The sequence below is a fragment of the Elephantulus edwardii genome, unplaced genomic scaffold, assembly GCF_000299155.1.
Source record: "Elephantulus edwardii isolate Elephantulus edwardi_28Jun2011 unplaced genomic scaffold, EleEdw1.0 scaffold00138, whole genome shotgun sequence".
Lineage (NCBI taxonomy): Eukaryota > Metazoa > Chordata > Mammalia > Macroscelidea > Macroscelididae > Elephantulus > Elephantulus edwardii.
The window spans coordinates 197,711-214,218 of record NW_006399888.1 but is presented as its reverse complement, the minus strand read 5'-3'; the positions used below and the strand labels follow the sequence as shown (position 1 = coordinate 214,218).

The window sequence follows — 16,508 nt, the reverse complement described above, 5'->3', positions numbered from 1 at the left end:
CCATGCGATCTGCCCCATCCTGGGAACCAGATGTGGGGGAAGGGAGAACAGGGAAAGAATGGATAGACAGTGCTACCCTGAAACGGGAGAGGGACCATCTGAACGGAATGAATGATTAGACATTGTGTGAGCAGCAATTGACCATTTAGAACAAGACATCCATTGTTGTTGTTGTTATTGTTTTGTGCCATTGAGTCACCTGCAACTCATACATAGTGACCCTACGTACAACAACTCTGAAGCCGGCTCTGTCCTGAGCCAATCATTGACTCTGACACACCAACCTCCATTGCTCCAGTTACTGCATCAACATCAATCCACCTCATCTGGGGTCTTCTTCTCCTGCACTGTCCCTCCATCCTTCTGAACATGATGTCCCTCTCCAAGGAATGGTCCTTCCTGGCCATGTACCCAAAGTATGTGAGATGGAGCTTCAAAATCCTTGGCTCCAGGGAGCAGCCTGGTTCCACCCCCTTCAGGACAGACCTGTTTGTTCTCCTGGTGGTCCGTTACACAGTCAGTTGGGGGATTAAAGAATGAACGAAAATTCATCTTTTCTGTAACTTCCCACTGCAATCACAATAAAAATACAGAATAGACCTTCCTATTGCCACCTGTATCGAGTACAGAATCCCACAAGTGTTCAGACTGGGACAGCCCCAGGCAGTAGGAACTACTTGGCGCCTGAATGGAGGAGGCCTGCGGCGGGCCAGCTTTTTAGGCTCTTTAAGACAGATTGGAAGCAGCAACTAAGGAGGAGGCCAGAGGAGCACTGGGAATTGGGCACGATGCCCAGAAGGCGATCCCTGTGTGATAGTTAGTGCTACGCGCCAGCTCGGAGAGGCTATGGTTCTCCAGTCCATAAATAGATGTCCTGGCCAAGTTTGCTCTCGCTCTCTCTCAACCCTATCCTCTTCTCATCACCCGATCCCCACTTTTTTCTTTTAATTTTTTCCCCATTCTACCCCCAGTTTGCTTTTTTTTTTGAGAAGAAAAAAAAATTCTTTCATTGTTCTACAGCTCCCCCAGCCAGTCCACTTTACTATGCAGCTCTTACTCTGGATTCATGTCATGCAAATAATACCTAATCATATATCCCTTTTAAACAGTTCTCTCCCTTATCTGCTTCAATGCAGCGTACATTATTTAACCCCTCTTTTCTTAGTTTTCCTCTAAACTCGATGTCAGTCCTGTTTTATAACAGTGGCATTATGCACTATTTATCCTTTTTGTTTGAGATATGTCACTCAACATGATGTCCTCCAGGGTCATCCATTTAGTATGACATTTCGTGAGTTCCTTGTTTTTCAAGGCTGTGTAGTAGTCCATTATGTGAACAGTTTTTCTATTTGTTTGTTTGTTGATGGGCATTTGGGTTGTTTCCAACTCTTTGCTATTGTGAACAAAACAGCAATAAACACGGGTGTGCCATACATCTACTTGGGTGGCAGTTCTGGTTTCTTTAGGGCATATTCCCAGTAGTGGAATTGCTGGGTCAGACGCTCTTTCTATTTCCAACTTTTTGAGACAGCGCTATTCAGCCTTCCACAGTGGTTGCACCATGATCCCCACTTCTTGGGATGTAAGGCTGCCGAAGACTCCAGCTTGCACACGAATGGTGACTGAATAAGTGTATGGCCATGTATGTGTGTGTATAGGCACACGTGTGTGGATAAGTGCAGGTACATGCATGTGTATGTGCAGAGAGGAATATTTATGTGTACACACAGGTATGTGTGAGAATACACAAAGATAACAGCACTTACAGATGCTTCTCAGAGCTAACCAAATATCTTTGCAAGATTAATTTTCTAAATCTAAAGGTTTAGGATTTTAGTTGCAGGGGACACCACCATCAACTGGCATAAAAAGACCCACAAAGTTCACGCTCTGCATCCTAGTGACTTGAGCAGCATGTGGGTCTTAGAAACTTGTCAACAGCCCTCTGAGATACAACTATTCACCTCTATTCAGGGGTAAGAGAGGGGAAAAAGGAAAGCAAAATTCCACAAGAAACTAGTTGGCAGGGTCAAAACCTGCCTGAGCCATGGCCTCGTCCACTCTGGGGCCAGAAGAACCAGCTGAGAACCAGAGAGCTGCCAGTTCTAATCAATCAAGGTCACAGTGGACCTCGATAGGACAGGAGGAAGAGGTAGAACCGAATTCAGATCCTTAAAAGGCCCCGACTTAGAAATGAGAACCACAGAGAGGAAGTGGGAGGGGTTTGGATCCAATGTGGGTTTTGTAACTAATATCATAAAATAAACTGTATGCTGCTAGTGGGACTGTAAAATAGTACAACCACTCTGGAAGGCACTTTGACGTTTCCTCAAAAAACTCAACAAAGAAATTCCATATAACCCAGCTATTCCACTGCTAGGAAGATGCCCTGAGAAATTAGAACTGAGACACAAATGGAGATTTGTACACCAATGTTCATAGCAGCATTATTTACCATTTCAAGAACAAAGAAACAGCCCAAATGTCCAACCACAACTGAGTGGATTGAGAAATTGTGGTACACTCACACAATGGAATACTATGCAGCACTCAGGAGCAATGATTTCGGAAAATACTACATAACTTGAGAGAGACTGAAGGGCAGTATGCTGAGTGAACTAACCCAGTCACTTAAGGACAAATACTACAAAGATCACTGTTGTAAAAATAAAAGGATAATTAGTAAAACATGTATGGGAACCCAAGGGCAAACGGGTGGGAGCAGAAGGGTGAAGATGGGTAGGAGTGAAGTCACAGGGCTGCACAATTTGTTCGGTGGAAGAAGGGGGTAAAAGAAATGGGAAAGATCTGGCAGGGACCTGAAAAGACAGGGTAATGATGAGCACAATCCAATGGTGATTGATTTTATAAAACATAATGAATGAGAATAATTGTATGAAACACAATGTGAATGAAGAGTAGTGTGAAACATAATGGATATGAACTTTGTAAGCAAACCAATATAAAATAAAACTTAGGAAACAGTGTATGGATGGTCAAATTGGAAACCAACCTGCTTTGCCAATTTTCACCTAAATCACAATAGAGAAATTTTTGTTCTTTTTAAAGTTGAGGCCTACTGGGCCAGTTGAGACTAGAGGATTGTCACACACAGAAAAGATAGCTGTGAGTATGTTTTCATAGGCCCTTGAGTCGTATGACTCGGATCTGACCCTCCAGTGGATTTTAAGAGGCTATAAAAAGTACAAGAAGAGGTTGCTCAGCTTTCTCCCTCAGAGTTGCTGGTGGGTTCGAACTGCTGGAGAGGAACAGCCCTCGGGTGAGTGTTTTGATGATGGATTCAGCAAAGAGAGTGAATGGGCCTGAGAATCTTGCCTCTTCACCCCTTCTCCTCTCAAACTCTGAGATGGCTTAGCCAGAAAGTTTCTAGGTCTGCAGAGGAGAGGGTGGTTTGAGACATGGCCCAGATAAGCTACCTATCTAGACAGGTAAAGCTCGCTATGTGGGGCTGGACCACTCTTCTCAGCCTCTGTTCACTCGGTAGGGGGTGTATTTAGTTTGCTCTGGCTACTCCCTAGTACTGTCATTCTGACAACACCCACTTCGGCCCTGGTCAGACAAACACGGCACTCAGGCCTCCTCAGCAGCCACGGTCCTAGAGCTTCAAGGTCGAGTCCAGTGCCTGGGTCCTCAGGACTGAGGCCCATCCCACCCCTGCCCCCACAGTACCCCGAACTCAGTACAAGCAGGCTGCCCAGATTTGGAAGGCTCCCCCAAGAGCTGCAGGACACTGAGAGCTACAGGCCCAAGCCAATGAAGCAAGCAAGAGAAACCAAGTGGCCACCCGCATCTGTTTATTCTGATTTCTCCAAACTCTGAAGAGCAGAGCATGAGGCTATCTGCGGGGTCAACTTGACCTATTCCATCCAAACTGAGTCAAGCATGTGGCCATGAGCTATCCAATGGTGAGCATAGACCCAGAACTCAGGGGGCTCAACACCCCTTCTTCTGCACCCTCCAGATGTAAAGACCCCACTGGCAGTCTTGACGTGGCGGGCATGAATGTGCAGGATTCAAGAGTGGCCACGTGGCCGTGGGATGCTCCACGGGAGCCTAGGCAGGCCTCCTGAGGCCACTGGGCGCCACCCTTTGCCATGGGGAGAAGTTGGGAGGCTAGGGTTATCGAGATGGATCAGATGCAAACAGGACCTTGCTAGGCCACCTCTCCCTGAGCGGTTCAATCCCTTGCTCCCCTCCCCTGATGGCCCTGGTCTGTATGAGATCCATCTCTTCTAGAGGAATCAACCGGGTGAGTGAGGCCCACCATCCCAGCCCCTCCCCCAGGATGCTCTCCTGCCAAGAGCACCATCAGCACAGTGCTGGGCCTTCTGACCAGCCTGGAATGAGGGAGGTGAGGAAAGCCTGTGGGGCTAGTGGGGCCTTGGGCATAGGGAGAAAGGCCGGTCCAGTTCAGGCCCAGGGGTCGAGGTTGGCCCACAGTCCTGGCCCTGCATTTGTCTGTGCCCGTCCGGAAAATGAATGTGAATCCTGGAGGAACTTCCAGTTCAGGCTCAGCGGAGGCCACACCTGCAGACCTGCTGGGGAGAGGAAGAGAAGGCGGTGGAGGAAGGTTGGCTGGGGGGAGACAGGAAGCCATGTCTTCTCCATCCGTTTAACTGGAACCACCAGGATGGACTGTGTGGCCCAGTTGTCTAAATGGACCCAGGAGACGGAGACTTGGACCACAGCTCCCATCTCTGCTGAGATAGAGGACTGGGAAGGTGGCAAGATGCAATCAGAGACCTACTGTGATTAAGAGTATGCCAGTCCCTGAAGTCCCCGGGCTGGGGAGTGGAACTTGTCAGAATCTTCAAAAGGCTGGTCTGTGGAAACCAAGGAGAGAGAAGCCATAAGCCACGTGCAGCCTGGGGGTCTTCCCTGCCTGGTCCTCTCTGGGCTGGCGCTGGTTAGCAGTGTGTAGAGCACTTTCTAGCGGAATGCCATTAGGAACGTTGGAGGTAGTGAGCCACTCCGGCCCTGGCCTGGGGCCCTAACTGCAGATTGAGAGGTGTCCCTCAGTCCTCTCAGGAGGCTCAGCCCCAGGCTTATGGGTCTGTATCCTTTGTTTCCCTAGTCAAGTAGTAAACTGATGACCATCCCAAGCTGTGACATCCAAGACAGTGGTGTGTAGATGGACCGCACGAGGACTCCCACCGGGCTCCCTGCTCTGGACTCTGCATGTTCTTCATGGGGAACTGGTCAAACAGCAGGAGTCCCATCCCCATCCTTCTCCTAGCTCGGCTGCTCTGGTCTCCGCGAGGGGGCATTCTGGGCCTCTCACCTGGAAGTCCCTCTCCATGCGCTCTGGGGCAGCCCTGGGGCGGCGAGCCGGGTGGGCGCAGCACAGGGGCGAAGGCGCTCCTCTGTTTGACAGCGGAGATCATGTTGACGGGCGAGAAGGAGAAGACGCTGGTGGTGGGGGCAGCGGCCGGGAGGGACATGGAGGAGGCAGCGGCCAGCGGGGGGCTAGAGGGCATGACTCCGGGGCGGGGCGGGGAGGGGCAGGGAGGATGGTGGGAGACACAAAAGGGAAACAGCACCAGAGTGAGCCCTTCAGCGGGGCCTTGGCACCGGGCTCGGGCCTCCCTGGGCGCTGGGAGAAAGCTGGGGAGCCCAGGACCAGGTGTGGAGGCAGCCTGGGAGCCTCGGGGGTTCCGGGGGGGGGGTGGGTGGGGAGGGTTGTCCTGTGCCAGCCCTCACCTTCTTGGGGGTTCTGAAGGCCCTTCCCCAGGATTAGAGGTGGCAAGACTAGCTCAGGTTAAAAAAAAGGGGGGGGGGAACCAAAAGGCCAAAGAAAATATTTAGTGAGCCCCTCAGATGCTGGATGAGCAAGAGAGAAAGTAGGCTAAGATTTCTGCTGAAAACCAGTGCAATTTGGAGTCCTTGCAAAACACCTAGGAGTCCTGGGAGGCTGAAGCGAGTCACGGGTCAAGTGAGAACAGAGTTGAGGCAGGTGGTCAGGACTGAAGTTCTTAGGCTTCTTTTAGGAGGCCTCTCTGTCTGGGACAGCCCACACAATAGCATCCCCAGTCCTCCACAGATGTTTGCCTTGCCAAGATCCTCCACGTTCTGTCCATAGTCTCCCCTACCCCCATTTTGTTCCAGCTTAGCATTTTAAGGCAGATTCTTGTCACCTTAAGGAGCTCTGGTGGTCTAGTGGTAAGGAGCAGTGCTGTGAGCCCAAAGGTACATGGTTCAAATCCATCAGCTGCTCTGAGGAGGCAGGCAATCTCCTTCCATGCAATTTACTACCTCTGAAAACCCACTGGAATGCAAGAGGGTCAGCTATGAGCTGGCTTCAACTTGACAGCACATAACAACAACCTGTCACCCTCAGTGTGGGTCCTGGAGGTTGCCTTATTTTCCTTCTCTAGCTGATCAGTTGCTGTTGTGTGGGTAAGAAACTGTGCTGCAATCCCAAAGGCATGTGGTTCAAATCCACCAGCTGCTCCATGGGCGAAGAATGGGCAATCTCCTCCTGTGTGATTTATTGCTTCTGAAAACCCCCTAGAGGGTCAGCTTTGAGTGGGTCCCAACTTGATGGAACATAACAACAGCAGCGGATCAATTTCAAAGAACAATGGAAAGATCCACATCCTTAAATCTTCCTTTTCTCCAACCTCCAGGGCTGTGGATTCCTCTCCTGGGCATAACCAGCGAGCCTTCTGCACACAGGCTTTGTCTGGTCTTCCTTTTCTACAAGACCCCACTTAGGGCATCTGTGAATCCTTCTACATTCTCCTCTGGGACCAATTCCTGGCCTCTCTCTTCTAAATACATTGACAATTGTGATTGGAGTGTTTTTAGCATCGAAGGAGGGAGTGGAACAGCTTCTTGGAGAAAATCATCAGAATTTTTTGTCCTTGTTGTTATGTGCCAGAGTCGCCTGTGACTCATATTGACCCTATGTGTCTATGAAATCTGCCCCATTATGAGCCAGTCTCCCTGTCTCTGACACACCTACCCCCATTACTGTATCAGTTCATCTCATCCAGGGTCTTCCTCTCTTTCACTGTCCCTCCACCCTTGCAAGCATGATGTCTTTCTCCAAGGACTGGTTCCTCCTCGCCACATGCTTTAAGTATGTGAGGCAGAGCTTCAAAATTCTTGCCTCCAAAAGAGCAGCCTGGTTTTATCCTTCTCAGGCACAATTCATAACTGTCAAGTCAGCCCACACATAGCTGACCTTCCATTGAATTTCTGAAGCTGTAAATCGCACAGGAGATTGTCTCTCTTTTTCCAAGGGAGTTGATGGTGGATTCAAACCCCCAGAGAGGCATGCCTTTGAGTTAGCAGCAAAACTCCCTGTGGACTAAGATAGACCAATACAATGCTGCTTTCAACAGCTTCCCCAAACATTATCAGTCTATGGATTACCAGGAAATAGCTCATGCCAAGAGGAGAGATTTTTAAGGTACTGCTGGATAATGAAGCTCATGGAACCCCATGGAGGGCTTGGAGTCAAAGCCAGAAAATATTGCATCTCTCCAGGGCCAGGGCCCTTAGTCATGTTGAAGCTGGGATGGTACTAAATTGTGGGTACATCTGGGGTGGGAGGCAGGACTTTGCGCTCAGGCCAGAAGATCAAAGAGGGTAGCAGAACTCAGGACTGAATGTCAGGGCTACCGGCAACCAAGGCAGATCCAAGCATATTGCTCCAGCTGGGACGGCTCTAGATGACATGCCAGACACTCCTTGACAAGTGAAATGGCAGTGGTATCTTTTGGTGCTGTGCAAAAAAACCCCCACCAAAACAAAACCCATTCTACCAGTCAAGACAATTTCATGTACTGGAACCAAACCACCCAAGTCTGGCTGATGCTGAAATTCTTGGTGGAATTCCATCCAGGAGGGAAGCCTCAGGTGTGGCAGTTCCACATTTTGGGACACTGTGTTCCTCCACTCAAGTGTGTGTGTGTGTGTGTGTGTGAGAGAGAGAGAGAGAGAGAGAAAGGGAAAGGGAAAGAGAGAAAGACAGAGTGAGGGAAAGAAGAGATTGATTCTCCAGGCTGTAGCAGTGTTAATCCATGAAAGCTTCCATTCTGTGTCCTGGAAAGGGTCCCCCAGAAAGAGGCTGTGAGTGTACTGTCCCAGAGCTGAAGGAAAATGGGGAGCAGTGAATAAAGTGGGCTGAATAAAGTGTCAGGACAGACAGACACCCAGGAAGGGAACCAAAAGATCATGCCCTCTGGTGGGACTCAGGACCTGAAATTTCATCCCAGACCAGAAACGTAGGAATGAGGCCCAATATCCCAAAGCCAGAAAGAGCAGTATCTAGGACTCAGGAAGACCAGGCAGGTGACCAGAGCATTCTGTGACCAGAGCAGTGGCAAACGCAAGACAGGAGATGCGAAGCTGTAGGCAAAGCAACATGAAGCTCCTCCCTGCAAAGCTGCATTCATTGCTCTAGTTGGTCATGCTCACCCAGAATCTGATGGACTTCCCCTCTTACAAAAGATGGAGTTCTCAAAAAAAATACTAAAAAAAAAAACCCAACAAAAGATGGGGTTCTCAAGGGAGCTGCGACAGGGTCACCTTTCGGTGGACTTGGGAGAAGGTTCTGTCACAATATGGTACGAGATTCTCCCTGGACTCGCCGTCATGGTGGTGTGTTTGTTCATTCCGGGAGTAGCCACCGCGAACATCCAAAAGTTCGCCAACGGTGGCAAGGAGAAAAGGGTTGCTCATTTTCCATACCAGTGGTGTTTGATGGAAAGAGATAGGAGGATCTCTGGGGTGAATCGCTATTATGTATCAAAGGGTTTGGAGAACATTGACTAAAGAAGCATTCTTCCTGTTAGTGAAAAAACAACACAGTCACCTAGCACTACTATAGAAGTCTGTGTTATGTAATGCTTACTAAAAATAAAACTACCAAGAAAAGGAAAAAAAAAAGATGGGGTTCTCCTTGCAAGTGAGCAGAGAGATACACAGCACACCCCCCCTCCAGTCCAGTGCTTTACACACAGCTGTTGTGTGTCCTCTAGTTGGAACCGACCCACAGCGAACTCCCTCAACTCCCAGCCGGTTTCCAGAGGCAGCCAATCACATGGAAGGAGACTGTCCGTCATTCTCCCTTGAAGCAGCGGGTGGATTTGAACTGCGGGCCTTTGGGATCATATCACAGCTTCTTACCACTAGGCTCTGGTACTTTATAAATGTCTGCTGACTAGTTTGGGTCAGAGAAAAGAGAGAAAGACCCTCAATAAGATGGGTTGGCACAGTGCCTATAACAATGGGCTTGAGCCTATCAGAGATGGTGAGGAACGCCCAGGAGGAGGCAGGCGCTGATCTGTTGTTCAGAGAGTTGTGATGAGTCCTAGTCGACTCGAGGGCACCTAACAACAGTGGATTAATTTAACTGAGAATGGCAAATGCACTGTTCTGGAATTTAGCAAAGGCGGGAGGAGCTTGCTAAAATGGTGAAGACATAAAAGTTGTGTTGTGAACTGTCCCTCCCCAAGATGCCAGCATCCACAGTCTGTGTTAGGACTTCAAAGTCATGCACTCTTCCTACGCTTTGAGTCTTCTGCAGAGAGGGCACATTTAGAAGTGAGAATAACCCTAGGAAGGGGATAGTATTAATCTCATTTTGTTGTTGTTAAATACTGTCGCGTCATACCCTCCAGCGGGTTTTCAGAGGCAGTGAAACGCACGGGAGGAGAATGTCCATCCTTCCCTCGCTGAGCAGCTGGTGGATTTGAACCGGGCGTGTTTGCGATTGCAGCGCAGATTCTTACCATTAGGCCACCAGAGTTACCTAATCCAGTTTTACAGAGAGGAAACTGAGGTTCCAGAAGGTAGAATGACCACATAGTTTCTGATTTGGAGAATTAAGTTGCGTCTGACCACAGAGGATTCGTTTTATCTGCCGGCCATGCCTCAGGGAACCGCGGTTCTCGCATTGCTGACCTCTGTTCACGCAACCAGGGCTCCCGGGAGGCGCGGGCCACGGTGGAAACCCGCTTGTCTTGAACCGCTAGTTCCCGAAGAAATCCGGCAGGGGGCGCCAGCCTCCTCCCGAAGCCCAGGCTTAAGCGGGGAAAGCGGCGCGCAGCCGGGTTCGGGCTGCAGTCCTCCCATAAAGTCAGATTCAGAAGCAGGAAAAGACTAGAAGTGGTGTGTGCAATGGGGTCAGCAGATAGGGACAAAGATGCCAGCACTATTCCCGCCCCAGGGTGTGCAGACTAAGGATGGGACTGAGGGTTGGTGCTCAATGGCAGAGGGTGGTCTCACACTGGGAGGGCGGGGCCTGTGTGCGGGCGTGGCCAGGGCTTAGACTCCGCCCCTCAGAGAAGGCGCCAGAAGCCCACCCCTCCGGGAAGGCTGCAGCGGGGGTGAAGTCCGTCCTGCTCCCCGAGCCTCTACCCCCATCGCCACCCCCCCACGGGCGGGGACACTCACTGGCAAAAGGCGAGGTGGCCGTGGAGCCATTGAGGAAGCTAGGGGACCCGGGCACGCCGAGGCCGGCCACGCCGGGCGCCCCGTAGCCGCCGAGGCCAGCCCCGAGGCCGCCGCCGTAGCCGCTCTGCTGCGAGCTGGGGCTGGGCGCGAACCCGTGCGGCGAGGCGCTGCTGCAGCTGCGCGCGTAGCCTGCGAGAGAGAGCGGCGGTCAGCCGAGCCGTGCCCGCGGGCAAGGGGCGCCCCAGGGCAGTGGGGAGGGGCGGCGGGACGCACCCGGCTCCGGCCCGGACGTGGCGTCCCCGACGGCGATGGCCAGCGGGCTGCTGAAAGCGTTGATGCCCACGACGGCGGGGTGCGCGTGGCTCGGCGCTAGGGGCCCGAGGGGCGCGGGGGCCCGCGGCGCGCTGTACAGAGCCTCGGCCACGTCGGCCGCGCGCTTCAGGAGGAGCTCCTGCGAAGACAAGAGCAGGGCAAGGACCCAGCGGGCGCCAGGTCTGCGCGCCCCGGGCCGGGGAGCATCCCGGGCCGGGCGGCGCGGGGAGGCGGAGCGGGGCGCCATACCTGGTTACTGCTGGGCACTCCGTACAGGGCCTCCGCCAGGTCAGCCGCCCGCTTCAGCAGCACCTCCTGGGGGCAGGGAGGGGACAGCTGGACAGAGGCACAGCCCCTGCGCGGGGCAGAGGGTCGGGAGCCCCCCTCACCTCCTCCGCCCCTGGACACCCTTACTTCTGCTCCGCTGTGCCCTCTGGAGTACCTTGGGTAGCCTCTCGGGGTCTCCGGGGTGTCTAGGAATGACTTTCTGTAGCCTCTGGAATCCATAGTCAATGGTGGGCTCATTCAAGGCTGGGGAGATAGGCAGTGTTTGCAGGATGCTCCCTCCCAGCCAGTTCCCAGCCCTGGGTGTATATCTCCTTTTCTCCTACAACCAGCCCTAAACGCCCCAAAACTTCCACGGGGCGCAGGGTTAACACAGTTTCCTCAGCTCTTCCCTTCATGTCCTGTGCCAGCCTTGAGATTACCACGCATGTAACTGTATGATCTCATTTGTGATTGCTGTTACTTTGTGCCACCGAGTGGGATCCTACTCATAGCTGACCCTCCAGCGAAGTGTAAATCGCACAGGAAGATCCCTATAGATCTCCCATCTTTCTCCTTGTGGAGCAGTTGGTAGATGAAGAATCGTGTGACTTTGGGTTGGCAGAGCAACTCTGGGGCCTTCATTTGTGATTATAAACAACAGAGACAAGCAAATTGTATATACACATTATTAGCTTCTCTATGATGTGCAATCTCCCAGGGGATTTTCTGTCTCTGAAAACCTGCTGGAGGGTCAGCTGTGGGTCAGTTCAGAGAGAGAGGGAGAGAGGGGGAAAGAGAGAGAGAGATTAAAAAAAAAATAGAGAAAAAAGTCCATTGTCTCTTATTTCTCTCAGGGGGACTCTTAGCAGCATTTGATAGAAATTTGCACTAGTCTTAAGGAAGGGAATGAATAGTTCACACACAGGTGTCCCCAGATTCAGCCTGTCTCCACCTCCTGCTTTTTAGCCTGGCACTGATTTAACTCACCAGGCTCATAGCTCTACCTTGTTCAACGCCAATTCCAGATTTAGTGCATTTCCTTTAGTTTTCCCCAAAGTAACATACTTCTGTGTCTTGATACCTGCTCTTCCTTCTCCCTGGATGCCCTTCCTTCCCATCTTTACTTGCTCTCTCTCTCTCTCTCTCTCTCTCTAACATTTAATTGTGGTTTAGATGAAAGTTTACAGATCAAATTCACTTTCGGCTCATCTGTTTATACATAATCTCTCTCTCTCTCTCTCTAACATTTAATTGTGGTTTAGATGAAAGTTTACAGATCAAATTCACTTTCGGCTCATCTGTTTATACATAAGATTGCTTTGTCACATTGTTTGTCATCCCCTCCATATCTCAGTGCTCTCTCAACGTTTACCCTGGGCCCCAGTTTCCAGCCGTCCACCTTCTTTCTGAAGTTTTGCTTTAGGGCGAATGCTGCCCTTTTGGTCTCATAGTTGAATGTTCTGAGGATCCAGATCCTCACAGATGTTACTGGCCACTTTATGTTGTTGTTGTTTGGTGCCATTGAGTCGGCTTGGACTCAGCCCTCAATACATATGACAGAAGGGAATCCTGCCCAGTCCTCACCATCCTCGGCTCTGCTCAGCCCACTGCTGCAGTCACCTACTTCCTTGAGGGTCTTCCTCTCTTTCATTGACTCACTTTCTAAGATATGTTTTCTCAGATGTTCCAACAACTGGACCTTCCTGACAACATGCCCAACAAAGTCTTACCATCCTTGCTTCTAAGGAGCACCCTGGCTACACTCTTCCAAGACAGATTTGTTTGTTTGTTGTTATTTTTTAGTTAATGGCATATGAAATATTCTTCACCAGCAACAGAATTCAAAGGCATCGGCTCTTCTATAATCTTTCTATTCACCATCTGCCTGCCTGCCTTGAAGGGTGTCTAATGGTTATAGTCTCCAGGGTTCCACCAGTCTCTATCAGACCACAAATTCTCATCTTTTTTTTTTCTTAATGCAGTTGAATTTTTTCCCCTTTACTTTTTCCACCCTCTTCACCCTGTCCCAGACCTTCAACTTTATTTGAGTCAGAGCAGCCAGTGTTGACAGCTAGGTAACATCTATTCTTTCTGGCTCCCGGAGACTGTGGTTCATGCCTTGCTAACTTCTATTCACCAATCCTGTCCCAGCTTGGTCTAGTTTAGCCAATGCACCCTCAGGACGGAATTTTCTCTTCCCACCATTCCCTTAGACTCTGTCTTTCCACTACCCTACCCTATGTTCACTCTGTGCCTCCCCCACCTTAGGCTGGAACACACCAAGTCTATGAGGTGTCCCGGGACGGGTTCAATGAATATATGCTGGAAATGGGGAAAAGTGGGGGCTTGGACTGGGCAGGAATGGAGGATTAAGGGAAGTCAAGCGCTGGCCCACTGGCTACAAGAGTTGGGCTAGGAGATTCTATCCCAACTATCCTACTTCCAGGAGTGCTTTTCCCACACGTATTTATGGCTCACCCCAGAACCGTGCAAAGGGTCTGTGTGTATGAAAAAGAGATGGACCTGGAGCTCTGGGAAAACCAAGAAACCAAAGGAAGATTTATAGAGTGGCGAGCACACTTGGTGCAGCTTTGAAACAAACATTCCAAATGAGAGAGAGATGTGGTGGTGATGGTAGAATGCCTTGTGTAGAATGCCACAGAGACATCGTGGGGCAGGGCAAGGATCCAGCACCCTAGGGGAACAGCCCTGGGAGAGAAGGGCAGAGCAAGGAAAGTCCTGGCGATGTGTGGAGAGGTAGGCGGAGCAGCAGCCTGGGGGCGTGGCCATGCAGTGGGCAGAAATCTCAGCGGGCAGCAGGCCATGGTGCACCCAGGGAGGCCCCCTACCACCCGTCTTCTGAACTTCTAACCTGTGTAGACAAAGCGGCCGGGTGCTCCTTTGCAGAACTGCTTGGACTTGTAAGACAGCGTCACCTCCACCACCCCTGGGATGTGCCTCGGGGGCGTCTGCACGCGGATGGCGTGAGGCGTGATGAGCTGCGAGTAGAAAAGGCAGTCTGTGGGTCCCGTCCGGAAAGAGGGGGCCCAGCCCCACCCCAGTCCCCCCTGAAGGCCTGGCTAGAGATGGGCTGGAGTGGCCCACCTCGCTCCACACGAGCACGTTCCCAAACACGACCTGCAGTCCATCGAAGAAGTTGTCCCCGATGACAATGACAGTGGCGCCACCAGTGGTCCAGCCCTCCCCAGGGCTAATGGCCTTGATGCAGGGAGTGGCAGCTGGGAGGCAGAAGAGCCAGATCAGCCTCCACTCCCACTCCCCTCCACACCGAGGCTGGGACTAGGGGATAGCTGTTCCCCTTGGGCTAGGCCTGGGCCCCTCGATCCTGACCTTCTGAGGGGTCCAGGCGGCGCGCCCTGCGGCCGTGCTTGGAGTTATTGTGCACAAACATGTTGTCAGACACGGCCAGCACGTGTCCGTCCACGCTCACTGTCGTGGACACCACCACCTGCGTGGAGAGTGGAGACCAGAGAGGCTGGGGAAGGAGAAGAAGGACAGGGGAGGGGAGACGCCTGGGACGGGACTGTGACCAGGAATGAGTAGCTTGAGGCCAGTGACTGAGGGTGGGATGTATCCAGGGGAGTGAGGGCTTGTGGCAGAGGCTGGAGTGTGGAGAGAGGTAAGGAATGTGGAAAGAGGGCTTCAGCCCCTCAGGACTGACTGGTCACCCTGTCAGGCAGCACCCCCAGGCTGCCCAGAGGAACTGACCAATGGAGCACTAAGAATCAAAAGGCCTAGTAAAAAACACTTGGGCAAAGAGGGGCTATTAGTTTTGCAAACATAGCTCCCAAGGCTGGATCTTGGGGCTCCAAGACACAGAGGCAAGTGGGAATGAGGGTCTGGAGGGGAAGAGCAGAGGTGGGCATCCTAGGGGCACCCCTTCAGCTGGAACCTCCACCCAGTTCTGGGGAGGTGACTGGGCTGTCTTCTTTCCCCCCTCCCCCTGCACTAGGAGGGGTGTGCAGGTTGGGGATGCGCTAAGGGCAGCTGCTCTCTGCTTCACGCTATGCAAATTACCTGGGTCGTTAATCATGTAAAAATGTCACAATTAGCATCTTCTTAAGTGGGGCTCTAATGAAGCCTCCCTTGGCAGCCAGCAGAAAGTTGAGAAGGAGCTGCCCTACCCCCAGCAGGCATCAGGCCTGGGGGCACGAGGCTGGGCAGAGATGCGCCCTGAGGGCCACTGCCTTTGTGTCTGCTGGGCTCGGCTGTACTGAGACAGGGCAGCTTTGCAGGGGGAGCCCCTCCGCAGACCCACCTGGAAGCGGCGCATGTCTCGAGGGTTCCCTGCATTCTTTAGGCAGTTCTGGTTGCACTTGAGGAAGAACTTAAGGAAGAACCTGAAAAAGTGTGGTGTCAATGGGTTTAAGGTTCTGGAAGTTCTGGAAATAGAGGAAGATCCTGTCGCCCCCTACCTTGGCCCCTCCCCAGAGGGTGACTGTCTGCTTGCTGTCACACAGACACCCATCCCATGTTTCAACCCCAGTATAACTCACACATAGGACTACTTCCCGGCATACAGTGTGCAGATCACACAGGGCTTGTTTGTCCAATTAAGTGTATATTCATCAGACATACATGATAGGTATTCTTCATAACGAGTACGTTATTGTTAGGTACCATTGAGTTGACCACGACTCCCAGTGACCCTATGAACAACAGGTCTGAACCTTGCTCTACCATGAACCACCACCATCATCTCCGATATGCTCAAGCCCTTTGTTACAGTCACTGTCAATAAGAAGCTCTGGTGGTCACCTGGACAGTAAACTGTGTGGCTAAACCAAAAGGCAGGTGGTTCAAATCCACTATGTGCTCCTCAGGAGAAAGATGAGTGATTTCCCCCACACTACAATTTATAGCTTCTGAAAACTCAGTGGAGAGTCAGCGATGAGTTGGCTCAGCAATGAAGGTTTTTTGTTTTGTTTTGTTTTTGTCTTTTTTTTTTTTTTTACTTTTTATATGTGTACCGTCAAATCGGATCTGACTGGTACAGGAGGAGATTGTCCCTCCTTCTTCAGCAGAGCATCTGGTGGATTTGAACCCAGTACCTCTGGGATTGCAGTGCACCTTCGTGCCACTAGGCCACCAGGTTTTTTGAATAGATTATTATTGTGTACGGTTGAGTTGGAACCGACTCATAGCTGACTCTGCAATGGATTTTCAGAGGCAGTAAATTGCACAGGAGGAGACTGCCCATCTTTCTCCCATGGAGCAGCTGGTGGATTTGAACCATTTACTTTTGGCTTGGCAACACAATTCCTTACCACTACCAGTTGACATATTTCAGCTAACAGATGCTGCCCTGGATGTGCTCACCAAGTTGTGCCAAGAAACCTGGAGATGCATCTAAATTCCAAAATCAATCTCCATAATAGTCTATGTGTTTCTTACTGCCAAAGGGGCCCTTTAGAGTAGTGAGAGAAGATCTTCACCCTGAAACCCACAGCGTCCCTTTTCAGCAGGAAGTAGCTAAGAGAATA

The 16,508-nt window shown here is 51.3% G+C and overlaps 1 protein-coding gene across 1 annotated transcript in view; it reads right to left on the bottom strand.

The window, feature by feature from the left end:
• Positions 1-4,773: 4,773 nt before the first annotated feature.
• The window catches only part of EBF4 (early B-cell factor 4), an 86,551-nt gene continuing 74,816 nt past the window's right edge, over positions 4,774-16,508 (bottom strand). Inside the window, exons 8-17 of the mRNA XM_006894251.1 lie at positions 15,284-15,365; positions 14,356-14,473; positions 14,110-14,243; positions 13,877-14,003; positions 11,180-11,268; positions 10,987-11,052; positions 10,699-10,876; positions 10,426-10,614; positions 5,303-5,500; positions 4,774-4,844 (exon numbers count right to left, since the gene is read on the bottom strand). Of these exons, the coding sequence (XP_006894313.1) occupies positions 4,774-4,844; positions 5,303-5,500; positions 10,426-10,614; positions 10,699-10,876; positions 10,987-11,052; positions 11,180-11,268; positions 13,877-14,003; positions 14,110-14,243; positions 14,356-14,473; positions 15,284-15,365 (1,252 nt within the window). The remainder of the gene's footprint in view (positions 4,845-5,302; positions 5,501-10,425; positions 10,615-10,698; positions 10,877-10,986; positions 11,053-11,179; positions 11,269-13,876; positions 14,004-14,109; positions 14,244-14,355; positions 14,474-15,283; positions 15,366-16,508) is intronic.